The following is a 15,360-nucleotide window of genomic DNA, read 5'->3' on the forward strand; positions in this document are numbered from 1 at the left end:
TGCAGGACTCAGAGCAGAACTGTGTACATCCAGTAAAGTGCTACCCCTCTTTCTTGGTCTGGCATGCATGTGGGAGCTGAAGAAATCTAAATAATCCCAAATGATCAGGAAAGAAGTCTTTTTTTCTGATGGCTGAAACTTTTAGTTGTGGCTTGTCACACACCACATGGCCTCATTTCATTCCTTCCTTTAGGAAAGGCATACCAAAGACTCATTTGGTCCTGTGGAGAGAGTAGCTTGTTTGGACCCTGTTACACATCACCATTAAGTATAATTTTCTAAAAAATGTGAATGTGAAGAAGAAAATAGTTCTTCTCTCAGTAGGTAAAGCAGTAGAACTCCTCACCACAGGATACGGAAAATTTACCAATGGGGTCAAAAATGATTGGACAAGTTTATAGAAGGAAAAAAAAAAAACAAATGACATTAAATCTAGCTTAAGAAGTCCCTGAGCCACAAAAAACAAGAAGCAGGGGGAATAATGTTGGGCCAAATAATGGCCTTGTTATTGTGGACTTTCTGGGCATCTGCAATTGGTCGCTGTCAGAGGCAGGATGCTGGCCTAGGTGGAACATTAGTCTGGTGTGCTGCAGCCATTCTTAATGTAAGATGATTATTCCACATTTACAGCTCAAAAAGCACCAAATATGGAGCTGATGAGGAGAGGAGTGGAGCATTATCACTGAAAAGCCCAGAGGGATTGTGGCTCGGCAGATTATTACAGGGTGCAGCACTGTCCAGCTGCAGGTCCAGCTGTCTTTGGCAGAGGTTCATCGTTGTCATGTGAAGGCTGGGACTCGCATGGCCTTCACCTATTTTTGTATGGAAAAGAGTTTCCATGTTGCAGCTGGCCTTGCAGCCCTGGATGGGGTGAGTGGGTGAGTCCTGTCCTGCTCCCCAGCTCAGGCATGAGGTCCAGGGTGCTGGGACGCGCTTTGTGCTGCTGTCCATCCAGCACCTTTTTTAGGAGGGGAACTTAAGGAAGACCTTTGTTTACATGGCTTACCATGTGACTGTGTTCCCAAGAGCCTGAAAAAAAATGCATTTCAGGAAGGAAGAAATAACAGCAAAAGAATTCAATCTCTCCAAAACGCTATTTTTCAAACTTTATATATATTTGAGAGCTACATATTATTTTCCATAAGAAGAAAAGAGTTTGCTACTGTCTCTGCTTGAGAGACAACTTGATTGCTTCACTTGAGACAGATTTTTCAGAGTGGCTGTAACCAGGCAGACATCATGAACAGAGGAGCTTGCTATTCCAGCCACGCGGGCACAGATCTCCCCCGGGAGCCAGCTCCCAGGGCCAGCACCTTCTGCCTGGCTTTGTTGCAGGGACCTGCTTGCTTAAAGGCAGCGAGGTTGCTGTTAGGAATATGGTTTCTTCTCTGCTGCTGCTGATTTTTATTTTCTCAAGTTGCCTCCAGTGGCTTCTTTTCCCTTATCTCTGCTGAGTGATGGCCTACAGGATACTCTTTTACTCTGCTTTTCTTCATTCGCTGTTGATTTTTCTACCCTCCTGGGGCCCACTTGATGCAGTGGGTGGGTTTCTTTTCCAATGTTCAGGGCCGTTTCACCCTCCATGCAGTCACAGATGGCCCTCAAGCCCAAGTGCCCATCTCGTCTTTGCTGAAAAGGACTCATGCCTGTGAGTTCAAAGCAGGGAGAGCATGGGTCTCAGAGAAGAAAAGGGTAAGCTGGGCTGGAGATGCAATGTCCTTATCTGTGCTGCTTTTCTTCCATAATCTTTTGTGCTGATCGGATATGTCAGCTGTATGTGCTTGCCTTTCTTTAGGATGTTTCCCAATCTTCCGCAGTCCCAGATCTAAGCTGAACACTGGTTTCCTATGACAGAGCCCTTGTCAGTGTTATCATCTAGAAAGATACACCTCCTCACAAGGAGCACTGCTAATACCTCATCCGTTAACCGTTTCACCCAAGGACCATGTCACTAGCCAGGAGCTTATGGGGATGCCAGTGAAGGTTTATTTCCTCTGCACGTTTGACACCCTGGGCTGATGATGCCCAAAACCTAGGTCTCAGCACAGGGGGACACCGCTTGTAAACAGCAGGTAAAAGGCAGCCTCATAGAGCTGCCAGAGCCAAAGGCACTCGAGAAGCTACAGTTGCAGGGTACTTGTAGAAGCTAGAGATGCCGACCACATGGGTAAGGAACCCACTGCCTTGTCTTAGGGACCTCCTGCAGCCAGAGGTCTTTGTGGCTGGTGGCTCACACCAAATGGATGTAGGATTCACTGTGGATCCCCCGCCTTGTGTCTGGGAACCCCTCACCTCCAACCAGCCAAGAGTTCCCCAACAACCGTCTTCTGGGTTTGTTAACGCTGTTGCCCTCCCCTCCCTTCTGCCGAGCTGCTGATGCCTGTGTGTGCCCTTGCAGGTAAGCTGGACATCACACCGGACGACCCTCGGTGGATCGGCGCGTGGTGGGGAGGCTTCCTGCTCTGTGGTGCCTTACTCTTCTTCTCGTCCCTCCCGATGTTTGGATTCCCGCAGTCCTTGCCCCCGCGGCCGGAGCACCCGGTGGAGAGCGAGCAGGCCATGCTCCCTGATCGGGACTACGAGAGGCCCAAGCCGAGCAACGGGGTCCTGCGGCACTCGCTGGACACCGAGAACAGCACGTCCTGCTTCCAGCAGTTGCGAGGTGACAAACTGCATCTTGGTGTTTTCTGTGAGACCTGGCAACAGGTTAACGGCTGGTTGGGTTTGTAACTGGTCTCTGATTTGGCCTATCTACCTCCACCAAAAAAAAACCCACAACAGTATCCTGAAATTTCTGTCCCTATCTTCTAATTGTCTCTGGCATTGTCCTCCTTTTGAAGAGAGACTTTGTTCCACTTGAAAGGGTTAGTTTTATTTTAAACTACAAAGCTTCAGGAACCCATACTAGTCCTGTAGAGTTGATAAAAGTGAAGGGGAACACCGTCGCCGAAGCAATTTGTGAACTTCTCTCTAGTCTACTGTCCTGCTTCCCTCTGCCTCCCAAACCAGCAAGCAAGCCAGCAAGAGCAGTTAAAGGAGATTGGGGGTTTCCTAGCATTGGAACCGCAACGCAATCCCAGATATGAACAGTGAGCACTGGGTACCTTAACTTAAACTGGGATGGGGAAGAGACAGCCTTGGGGAAGAGAAACTCTAGATACCAGAAAAGTCCTTGGCAGGGCAGAAAATAGCTTGTAGGAAATCAGAATAGAAAATGCCACATGGGATCTTACAGTGATGTAAATGGACTTGGCTCTAATTAAGGTTGGCTAAAAATCCAGCCGTTCGTGGGAGAGTGTGGGCAGATATCCTTTGCATGCGCTGCACTAGAGAATCCTACCTTTGAGAGGGCTCTTCTGTAGTGCTGCTGGTTGCTTCCCACTCTCTGTCATTGTGGCAGAGCTGTTTTCATTATGGCCTCATGCATTTTGATAAATGAGAATAAAATCACTTACTCCCTGAGCAGGCGCCTTAATTGGGAGCTGAATGAGGTGAATGTGGGAAGAAAAGAGAGGGTTTTTTAAGAATTTTTTTCCCCCAAATGTAAAAATGCCTTGAATAGTTGATGTGGTTGTTCATTAAAAAGACGTCAAAGATGTGAAATTTTGACTTGAGAAAATTCAAAAGAAGGAAAGGTAAAAAGATAAATTTTAGGAAAATTTTTCAGTAAAGTGAATTTCTTCATCCTCCTGTCCTTGTTGTAAAGTTTTTTGCAGGTTTTGGAAATGGGCTTTTTCTATGGTACATCCATCTGGATAATTCTGTGTCTTTTATCGTGGAAGGATTGGAGTGCCTGTTTCTGGCCGCTAAGTTTTTGAAATGGGCACCAGAAGTTTTTGCTGGCTTTCATATAGGCATTTTGAAGCCTATGACATATCTCCCTGCTGCACAGAGAGAAGGCAGTTTTGGGGGGATGGTGCTGAGCAAGCTGAGTTTCTCGCACACCTTAGAGAAAGGTCACTACAGCATCTATTGCTCATTCAGGTACAGAAATTAAACTGCCAAGTCCACATGCTTCAAAAGTATTGATCACACCAGTAAGCACCACGATCTTTCACGCTCGCCTCCTTGGTGTAGGTTAGCACACTGTGGATCAGTCAGGAGCCCAGAAATCTCTTTGTAGATCAACAATTACAATTTACACCACGTCAAATAAGGCAGAGAATGACCTTTTTAGTTACACCTCTGAGGTTATGATGGGTGACTTCATGTTGGTAGTTGACATCTCTGAGTCCCTCGCTTTTTTTGTCACAGCCAGACGTGGTCTAGAGGAGTGTTTACTAAAGTGTCCGCTTGAAAAGGGAGGTGTTCAGATATGTACCACAGAGGAAGACACACATGCCTGATGCTGAATCTTGCTGTGAATATATGTTTTTTTGCCAGCAGCTGAAAAATATATCTGCATAGGAACATGTGGCAGGGACTAGTATCTTTAATCCATTAAAGTTGATTGTGTAAAGTTTCCTTTGGGCAAAGTTAGCCTGTTTATTCCTTTTTCCTAGGATAAAGAGGGTTGGTAATATATACCAAAGGTAAAAATATATATGCATGCATAGTCATGTCTCCTGTCCTATTATGGGCTTTGGGGTGCATGTGTATTTGTGAAGTCGCAGAGCAGAGGAGGTATCTGTACGTAGGGTTGTGCATGGAAATGCCCATAGGGATTCATGTGGCTGTGACTCACTGATTCCTTTTTCGTGTTGTCTCTACTGCTAGGTGTTGGGCAGGTGGGTGCCGGCTGTCCAGCACGGAGGTGCGGGTTTGGCACAGTACCTGTGTGTCAGCGGGGCATCCTGGAGGCTAAACTGAAGCTCCTTTTTGGCTCTCGGTTGGTTTTTGGGGTGCAGCAAATGGTGCAGGACATGGCAAGAGGGGAGGGAGGGCAGTGTCATTTGGAGACAGATGTTCCCAGCTGTGCCATGACTGTTGGTGAGCAGCAGGGGATGTCTGGGCTTGGGTGGAAGCTCTGGGATGCTGCAGGATTTGCTGAAGGGCTCTGAGGTGTAGGGCTGGCATGAGATTTGCTGCTTCTCTCTGGCCTTGGCATACAGAAAAGCTGCGATTAATACCAAAGCAACCAGCTCAACGTGTTGGAAAGGCTTTTACATCTCTGCCAAGGTCTAAACAGGAGGGAGGGCCCAGCTTTCAGGAAGTCATGACTTCTCTTCCTGAGGGGTATTTTCATGCTGAGAAAAGAAGCACCCTTAAAAGGTGTTTTGGACTTGAAATGAGAGCCCTGCCTTTAAACACCGCGTGGTGAAGAGGTGATCAAAGGCAGCGGAGGTGCCCAGCCACTCTGCACGGCGTCACTGGTGGGGAGGCAGCAGCGCAGGCAGGCAGAGCGCGGGGACGGGGACTGCCCTGCTGTCCAGCTCGTCCCCACACATGAACCGCCATCCCACCGCAAATCAGGTGGGAAGAAGCACAGGCAGGTGAGCAGGGATGGCTGGGAAGTGAAGGACTAAGAGCAGGGAGAGGATGGATAAACGCTACCGTTGCCCTTTGCTCTTGAGTGCCTCTAGCCCTCCACCTGCCCCAGGACGGGTTCACAAGTATTCTGTCCAAATCATTTTTTCCTACAAAAATGTCATTTTCACTGAATTGAGTGGTCAGTTCCGATGCAATCTGGTTTCGTAAATGCTTCACCGCCTTTCTCTTTAACTGCGCCGAAACGTTCTGCTCTAAATGCTCTTTGTTTTGAAGTGGTTTAAAACAGAAATTCATTACGTTCTTTCTATCTGTCTAGAGAGGGGCATTAAAACACTTTAAAGGATTGAAACTGATATGGAATCCTTCAGGTCTGGAGAGAGAAGCTCATTCACAAGGAATTAAAAGAAAATTCGTTGTGGAACTAGACAAATTTCAAAACTGCAAATTCCCTAGATTTGGAAACTCTTTGGTTTTCATCCAGCTTTGTTTCCAAGAAGGCAGAAAAGGCGAGATGTACAGCTGACAGCTGTCTTGTCTTCTGTTTGCTTCCTTCCTTCCTGCTGTGCGCACCAATGTGCTGCATACCTTGCGAGAGCGCTGCTCTGAGTTTGGGATTTCTCTCCCCAAAAGTGCCTTCTGGGAGCAGACCCCTAGAGGAGCTGGGCCAGAGGCTCCCCGCTGTGGCTGGAGGGTCCCAGGCACTGAAAAGCCGCTATTGCCCAGTGGGATCTCATGGTAACAGGCATGATTAACATGAGAATTTTTCACTTTAAGGCTCTCAGCAGGTGTTAGTGGGAACCATGGTGTGGGACGGGAGGCTTGCGCACCGCCGCAAAGCCAGCCAGGAGCCCCCGTGTTAGGTGCTCCCAGGGAGCATTCCCACACACACGTAGAGCACCCATGGACACAATCAGCCATGCTTTGAGAGAAGCTCTGCTGCCAGTTTTTTGGCACAACCATTCAAATAAATCCATTCCTGGACATAGGGATGAGTCTCTGGCCCGGATCCAGATTGGTACCGAGACCTTAATGCCTTTTTGGATTTGGGCCTTGGGACCCTAGCAACATCTGAAAGGCATGCTGAGGAACCCTAATAGTGGGTATGGGGGTGGCAGGTGATCATAAAAGGCCCCAAGTCCTGTCCACGGTGGCTTGCTGGGCTTCCTTGATCTTAGAAGGGCTGTGTTTGAGACAGCTCGAGATGTGGGCTTTGGCGGGTTCTTCTTAGCTGTTCCCAAGGCCAGCATGCTTGTTATCACTGCTTTGATTAATGCAGAAGGGCCTTCAACCTGCGTGCCTTGGGGCAGGAACTGAGCGGCAGCAGAGGTCAGGCAGAGCATGTCTGTCTCCGGAAAGATACTGCACCTTGCCCTGAACAGCATTACGCAGACAAGGGAGGTTTACATCTCCCTCTGAAGTCAGGCAAAGGCTGCTGCTGGAGGCAGGATGACAGACTAGGAGGACCTGCTTTCCATGCGTGACAAATCGTGTGCCTGTGTGAGAATGTTACTGTTGCTTCAAGCCCATATTTCTCAAGAAGCCCATTTGACATGGTTGTCATCCTTTTCGTTCGTACCCTTTGTGATATTAATTTCACCAAGACCCTCATAGACTTTGGCATATTAAACTCACCTGAGTTATCTTCAGTGCCACTTGCCTTACTCCATCTTCTCTTTTATATGAGCTGCCTCTTTCCATGCGGAATTTTCTTCATGCTGCCAGCACTATTTTCTTCATCCCTTATTCCTCAAGCCAGGTGGAGATTTTTGCCTTTCGTTTTCTGTTCAGATCTGAGACTCATTCCTTACGTTGCTGATAGAAAGTAGTACTTTGGCTCAACGCTATATGTCTCCTTTCCCTCACCACGCTGTCCTGGGTGGACCGGGCTGTAAACTTCCCTCTAATTTATTACTTTGCTTTCTGTGTTCCTCATCTTTACTGCAAATTGAAAACATGTCTCTGTAGGGTGCTCCAACTGGAAAAAGGGGCCTTGGTGATTGTAATGTGCCTAACAATTCATTTCAAGCACCAACGTGATTATTGTAGTTTGTCGTTTCTGGAGAGTAGTTAAACCTCATGTAATGAGGTTGCCAATTATCCCCTGTACTCCCCGATGTTTAGTGACAAATCAGAGCTACTTGGCGTACCTAAGTATATTTGCTTGTGAACCGTACGGCCTGTCACCCACAACTAGTGCCGCGGCGGGAGGGAGGGAGGGAGGGAGGGAGGACGTGCGATGCCTCCGCAGCTCGGGTCGCTGGCGCTGGGCATTGCTTACAGTGTTAAACGGTGCAAAGCGGAGGGGTTAGAGATGCTGGCAGGAGTTGGAGAGCTGCGAGAGATCCTCCTAGGGCCCGTCCAGCCTGAATTATCCCGTGCCCAGCGTGGGAAGTGGGATGTCTGAAGTGATGGGTTTTAAGCACTTCCACAGAGAAAAGAGGCTCAGCTTTCTTGGTCTTCTCAATACCAATGGCAAAGCAAATCTCTTTTCTGTCGTTGTTTCCGTAGTGTGTGGGTGCACGGGGATAAGGATGTTAAATGAGCAGGGATAATGAAGGTGCAGGAGGCACAGTATTTTTCAGTAGAACAGGACCAAAAAAAAGAGAGAGAGAGGAGAAAGAGGAGGGGGATTCAGCTGGAGAGAGATCCCAAAAGCCGTGTGCTGCCTCTTTCCATTCAGTGGGACAGGGATGTTCTGACCATTGGAGAGTGATTTCTTTCTCTGCCATGTCTGATTCAGCTAGTGGCTTCTCCCAGAAGACTTTTGAGGCTCTATTTTGGCTGCAAAAACCTTTCCCTTTTCCAGTTTGGCAAGAGGACTTAAACTTCAGATTTATACCTCCAAAGTGTGGCTACAAAGAGTCCAGCTAACCTTTTGGGCCAGAGAGGACGTCTAAGCCCGTATCTAAATTCTGAGTCAGCAAGGCACAGGGTGAAGTTTATCACAACTTCTCCTGGGATCCAGGGAAGAAGAGACATGCCTAGCTGGTGTGTTCCCCAGGGGTTTACTGTCCCCCATCAAGCGTTTTCCATTCCCCCTTCATCCCCGGCACCATATGCTAGGCAGTTGAACGCACGTCACTCTATTCTACTGAGAGATTTTTAAACTTCACTGCTGACTTTTAATCTTGTTCCCAGAGGTATTTCACCCCAAGAACTGAGACAGATAAGGCAGCAGCAGGTGTCAAATGATTCATCTTAACTGTTGGCACTAGTAAGATGAAAGGAGATTCATTTCTATGGGGAGCCTCCTGTCATTTTCCTTAGAAAATGAAAGGGAATGATCTGGCCTGGCTGATGAGATGGTGGAGCCTGCCAGGCATCTGCCTGCGTTGCCTTTGAACTCTTTGCACTGGGTTTTGTGTTATACCGTGCAGCTGGTACAGGGACCTGTTGCAGAAGAGACTGGTCAGACCTGCAGTGAAGGACAGTGTCTGCCCCAGAGATTTGCGCCTAAATGGCCAGGGAGGAAAAGCAGAGGTGAAGGGAAGGGACTTGTAGCCCAGCACTGCCGGGCCAGGCGGTCATAAGATGCTGCCTGTCTTGTATGAGATGGTGCCGTAGCTCTGCAAAATCTTTGCTCTCTTTCATCAAGTCTGAAAGATAATTCTGACCTTGGTTATGCGTGATGGTTTGGCAGCAGCCTTGCCAGCTTCAGAAATAAATTTGCAGGATCCCTCCTGCAAAAGATAGGCTGTCGTTGTTATTTGGTGGATAAAGTTGCAGATAGACCTTTGTGTCTTTGCATTTGAATCGGCACAAAGCTGCACCTCAAGGAATCCGTTAATCTTGTGCAAATTGAACTGCAGAGGCACAACAGGCAGTAATATCTTAAATATGGCTTTCTAAGCTCAGCTCTACCAAGTCCACCTTTGCTTTCTTCCTCCTTCTCCTAGCAAGAAGGAAAATTCTGTAGGTAGCCACCAAAGAACTGAAAGAGGCAGCGTGTGGCTTTTGAGATCAACCTACATCTGAATCCCCCCTCCTCTTCCTCCTCCCTCTCTGCCTTTTTCTTTTTTTTTTTTTTTTTTGTCCTGTTCTACTGAACAATACTATGCCTCCTGCACCTTCATTATGCTCAGCAAATCCTCAGGAAGCAAAGATTTTATACAGCATGAAGAAACATTTGTGATATAAAGAGACCAGAAACTGTGGAGTGGTCCTTTCCAAAAAGATTAAATCAAGCCTAATTATAACCTCCCCCTTCACTCCCCCCCCAAAAAAGAAGAACCAAGGGAACCCAAGCAGAGCCTTGACAAAGAGCTGTGCATTTACTTACTGAAGCCAGTGCAATTAGATTTTGCACCAAAAAAAGGCCTAAGGGAAAGCAGAAGCCACACCAGAGAAATCTGTCATCTGCCAGACCCAAATACACCGGAGGGGGAGGGGGGAATGGGTTTTCAAAATGCAAATGGGGTTCACAGAGGCTTCACTACGCTTCAGAGAGGTAATTTTCAAACTTAATGATTTTCACATTTAATTCAGGGAGAAATTAGTCATCAGGTATTGAGACAAAGCAAGGCGCTCTCCTATACTAGGACGCACTCCTCTTCAAGCTGTGTTATCTCTGCAATAATTAAAATGTTCGCTGAAGTAGAAAATGTGCTATCTGATTCATTAGCCAGATTTCCCTTTGTAAGGTAACTCACGTTTGCTTACTGGAAATGGAGACAGGCTCGTGGGGGGGACTCTGGACGCTAATGATTCGGGAGGGAGGAGCGAGCAATCACGAAGCTAAAACCAGCGTGTGGCTCTGTACGCAGAGAATAGCTCAGCGTCTCCCCATCCAGCCGCTGGGGTCCGTGCGGATGGCATTGCTCCACRCTCCGGTGTATGGGAGCGCGCAGGCTGATGTGCCTGTCGTAGGAGTGAGGGTCCTCGTGTCTGCGAGTGGCAGCAGCCCCAAGCTGAACGGGAGCATTTCAGCTTGCACCCGTACACGCGGCAAGGAGATGGCCCTCAGCAAGCAAGCTGCTGTTATGCGAGAATAAGGAAGCAGAGCAAATCCAGACAGCAGGAGAAGGAAAGGCCAAGTGCAAACGGGGTTAACTTGTGGCTGAAAGCTTGCAAGAATTTGCTTTGCCCTGAGTACGGTACTCATGGCACCTAATGGCTAGCTTGGCGTTGTTCGTGGGGAGCAGACTGGGAAAGAAAAAAGAGAATACAAGGCTTTGATTGTCCTCCCTGGGGAGGAAACAAAAGCTGAAAGCTTTTAGCCTAAATGCAATATTGGAAAATGCCAGTTCTTCAAAATTCAGAAAACATCTGTGAAATTTAAACATAACAACACGTGACTTCTTTTTGCACCCTCCTAGTATCTGAATCTTTAGATGGCACTTTGGGGCCTGTTTCTCTTTGTTCTGATGTTGCCGCGTTTCCGTCAGCTTGTCTATGCGGAATGGAAAGTTAGTCCAAATATCCTGAGTTTGTCCTGCGGGAGAGCTGACAGGCCCTTCCAACGCCCAGAGGAGAGCCTGCATGAAAACCTGTCTCCCTTTCTCCTCTCTTCTAGTGATCCCCAAAGTAACCAAGCACTTGCTCTCCAACCCCGTCTTCACCTGCATCATCCTGGCGGCATGCATGGAGATCGCCGTGGTGGCTGGTTTCGCTGCCTTCCTGGGGAAATACCTGGAGCAGCAGTTCAACCTCACCACTTCGTCCGCCAACCAGCTCCTGGGTGAGTAACCGCAGGAGGCTGCCGAGCCCAACCCGTGACCCTGCTGTGCCAGCTCTTATCTGCGGTGCTCCAGTTTGGGTTGGGAAACCTGGTTTCTCCTGCAAGTCCCTCCTTTCTCCTAGGACTGGAAATGGTGGGACTGCATGCAGCAGTTCAGATAGCTGAGCTAATGCATTTTGGTTGTCTTTCAAATGCCCCTTCTCTCTGACCACGCCATGTTGCTGCGGTTTCCCAAGTACTCTGTATTTCTCAACTTTCCTTTTTTCATCAGGACACTGATGCACAGGCAGGATCTTTTATTTTCTCCTGCTGCTCATTCCCAGGGAGGTCCCGCAATTTGTTTAGGACTGCCATTTTTGGGCAGCACCCAGTTAAGATATCTGCACGTTGATCTTGGATGGTCTGCAACCGCAGCTCGCCAGATGGGCAGCTGGCAGTGACCTCTCATAAACTGGGAGATCATGAAATGGATGGATTTTAATATCAAAGAGCTTGCAAGATGCTCTCCTGATGGTTATTTATTTTCCCGTTGAACTTATTGATTCCTTCTGGTTTTGGCCTGGTTTTCCAAAGGAAGCAAAACCCCTGCAGTCAGTCTCCCCTCCCTTAATAACATGGGAACTTGCTGGTAAATTTTAATGGAATTTGACAGAGGGGCAGAGGTCTCGAAGATATTAGGTTCTCACATGTTTCCTGAAAATTGGAGACTTAGCAAAGGAAAGCAATTTCACCGCTGACCCACTGGGAGAAAGCAAGCCACTGTGTGGTTTTGCAGCGGATGCCTGGCCAGTCAGCAAGGAGGGAATTTTCACTGAGCCAGAGCACGTCCTGTCTCTAATCTAGCAGTGGGGAGGAGATTTTGATACTTTCCTGGGAACAACTTATTTAATTTAAATAATGTTGCTGCTAGATTTCCCAGGTGCCATTTGTCCAGGAATGCCAGGATTTGGATGTGCTTCTGAGCTTAGCTTGGGTAGGTGAGATTTGGGATATAACCAACAGCAGAAGGACAAAAGTGAACGCAAGCAAGTTTAATGTGATAATGCCTTTCTGAGCATGGAAAGTGAGTCGCTTCTGGCAGTGATTTTTGCATCTCACAGTTTAAGAAGATTCTAAAAGGAAAGTTTAATATTTTCAAATGCAACTATCGCCTAATCTCTGAAGATCAGACTGCTTTGAAGTATCTGAAGCAGGGCTCGTCCAAAGCCTCTAGCTATCTCTCAAAATTCTGGACAGTTTATTTGGCTGCCAGCTATCTTTCCTGAGGAAGCAATAGAGATTTCACTGCTTAGGCTAGATGGGCTAATCTCAACAATTTTGGCATCCTCCTATAATATGGAGGAGAACTGGAGAAAGATCCTGGTTCCTTTGTGCAAGGCCACATAGCCATTTGTATCCATCCTCTGTTGGGCCACATCAGCTAAAATGAGACTGGAGAAAGCAGCACAGGTTTAACTGTGCAGTGCCTGAGGCAAGGAGAGGAGTGGACTAGTGGTCCCTGAATTAGTCTGCCATCCTGGAGAAGTTCTAACACTGCCGCTGCCGGGTATTAACAGCGTTTGGGGCAGGTAGTCTGGCTTGATGACATCTAAGAACACTACACCGAAATGAATAAACATCTGCATGGTCTACTCCGAAGTCTGATCATTATGACGTTTCCCTGTGGTAATGTGCAGATTTGTCCGCTGGGAAGAAAAGGCAGTGTGGTTCACTCAGCCTCCTCCTCACTTGCTCCTAACCAATTTTTCCTCTTGCAGGGATGACAGCAATCCCATGCGCCTGTCTGGGCATATTCCTGGGTGGCCTCTTGGTGAAGAAGCTCAGCCTGTCTGCTCTGGGAGCCATCAGGATGGCCATGCTGGTGAACCTGGTGTCCACGGCTTGCTACGTGTCTTTCCTGTTCCTGGGCTGTGACACCGGGCCTGTGGCGGGGGTTACTGTTCCCTATGGAAACAAGTGAGTCCCAAGAGACTTTCGGGGTGCCCCCTCTGACCAGCTGACAGGCGGTGGGCAAATCTCTCTTAGCCTGGCCAACAGAAATGTCATGCTGTTGTCCCTATATCAGCAGCCTTCAGGCAGCTCTGGCCCATGGGCAATCAAACAGAACAAGCAGTAAGCTGAGGGCAACTTTGTACTGTGCTCTGATTTTGGGGGCTTTTCATGCCACTCCCCCCTGTGGGAGTTGAGTGTCCGCAGCTGACCGAGTTTCACTAAAATCAACCAAACTGACTAGAAAGGCACAAGACCTGRTTCTGATCCTGAGGCCATCTATGTAGTGTTGGGTCCACCACACCGTCTGGTTCCTCCTGGGAGCAAGGGGCAGTCACTGCTTTGCACATTGAAGCGCCTGACTGGAATTTCTCGAACCAAGTTCTAGACACGTGGAAATTCAGATTTGGTGAGGAGGAGGCAGCACACATGGCTCCAGGCACCTTTTGATGAGGGAGATGAGGCACCCAATACCTTGTAGACTGAGAGGACTCCAAGAGAGTTATTCTGTATTTCATTTTCTACTGCTCGTCAGTGTGCAGTGGTGACTCTTTTAAAGACAAAGACTTCAGGCTTTCTGCTGCTCGCTGTCACAGTTCCAGAAAAACACAGAGCAGCCTCTCCTGGCCTGTCCTTGGGTTTCCTTGGGGCTGCTCGCTGGGGACACAAGGCAGCCCAAGCCTCACTTTAGATCTCCCATTGCGCAGGGGTGGTGGCCAATGTATTTCTGTCCCAGGAGAGACTGTAGCCTGGAGTTCTTCATGCCGAGACCCAGCTAGCCTGCTTGCTGCTTGTTCTGCATTTGTTTGCCTTAACTAATCCCCTTCAAAGCCATCTTTGCGTGGCACTGATATCATTGCACTGCCCATTAATTTCTGTTTCTCTTGCAGCTCAACTCCGACCTCACCTCTAGACCCGTATGCCCCCTGCAATAACAACTGTGAATGCCAAACCGATTCCTTCACTCCCGTCTGTGGGGCAGATGGGGTCACCTACTTATCTGCCTGCTTTGCTGGCTGCAGCAGCACGGTGAGTGTGCTTTTCTCAGCATCTCTTGCCTGTAGGAATGATTTTGTGAGAGTGAGTGAGCGAGGTTAGCGCATACTCAGTGGAGTCGTTCATTTACAGCTGGCAGYGGTTACGCTCCCAAGAGCTAACCTCACACGTCGGATGGTCCTGAGCCTCTGTCACTTTTCRCTCTGTTGTTTGAATGCCCGGTGACTCTGGCTACGCTCTGCTGGGGTCACCCACAAACCAGGCTGGGTCTCCTCCTCCCCAGGCTRTATCTCTTCCCCACTTTGCTCCAAGGTGGTGGCAAAAACAGCTGTCAAAAGGAGAGCTGAGAATCCATCCAAAATAAGAGYCAAGGACACTCTGTATTTTTCCATTCTCTATATCTAAGAGTTTATTTCCTTTAGACAACCCTTAAAGACAAGACCACCTCTGGGTGAAGACGACGTGGAATTCTTGACAATACCTTACAAGGCTGCTTTTTCAACAGCAGCAACTTCAACTATCATATCTCCCAACTCTGTGTATTACAGTTGACACCTGCAGGAAACTTGTGGTTGTATTTTGCMAAGTCTTCATTCAACTTGTATTTTTYGCATGCCCCAAGAAAAGCATCTTCCTACATGCAGCAGGGTGTGCATATGCACGTGGGACGAGAAACAGAAAACTCCGTGTGTAAAACTGAGTCCCCTTTTTCATTTGTTGAAGGAACTTACAATATCAGCAGGAAAATAATATTTCTATATCATACTCATTTTACAGTATCTTTCATAGTATAGCCAGATATTTTGAAAAGCCAAACAAACTGTATTTTAGTCAGCAGCAATGTCAGTATTATATCATGAAATCTAATCTCCTGAAGCCAAAGAGAAGTAAATCACATTTTAATTAATGAATACACCATCAATCTCTTTGGCCAAAGTTAATTAATTTTTTTATGGTGATACGAGGATTTTATTGCATGAATTTGAAGTGTTTTAATTAAACAAAGGAAAAATAGATGCTGTGAATTGCACGAGAATTGCTAGGATTGCTGCTTTCATTTGAAAACAGGGTCCACAAGGCTGAGAAAGGAATCAAGCAGCCAGTTGTACAGCAGATATATAAATTGTACAGGCTAGTCCATACAAAAACACCTGGAGTAGCATTAATTAAAATATTTACATGGCTCTCCTTTCCTGCCTACTGTGTATCTGAACAAAAAGGAATGCTAATTTATACCTTTATAATCCAGAGTTTGGGTAACTGCCATT

General features: G+C 47.5%; 1 protein-coding gene across 1 annotated transcript in view; it reads left to right on the forward strand.

The window, feature by feature from the left end:
- Positions 1 to 15,360, forward strand: part of SLCO3A1 (solute carrier organic anion transporter family member 3A1) — a 156,515-nt gene that overhangs the window by 118,397 nt on the left and 22,758 nt on the right. Inside the window, exons 4-7 of the mRNA XM_026074397.1 lie at positions 2,399 to 2,662; positions 10,943 to 11,107; positions 12,865 to 13,063; positions 13,987 to 14,125. Of these exons, the coding sequence (XP_025930182.1) occupies positions 2,399 to 2,662; positions 10,943 to 11,107; positions 12,865 to 13,063; positions 13,987 to 14,125 (767 nt within the window). The remainder of the gene's footprint in view (positions 1 to 2,398; positions 2,663 to 10,942; positions 11,108 to 12,864; positions 13,064 to 13,986; positions 14,126 to 15,360) is intronic.

This window comes from Apteryx rowi, unplaced genomic scaffold (genome assembly GCF_003343035.1).
Source record: "Apteryx rowi isolate R43461 unplaced genomic scaffold, aptRow1 scaffold_11, whole genome shotgun sequence".
Classification (NCBI taxonomy): domain Eukaryota; kingdom Metazoa; phylum Chordata; class Aves; order Apterygiformes; family Apterygidae; genus Apteryx; species Apteryx rowi.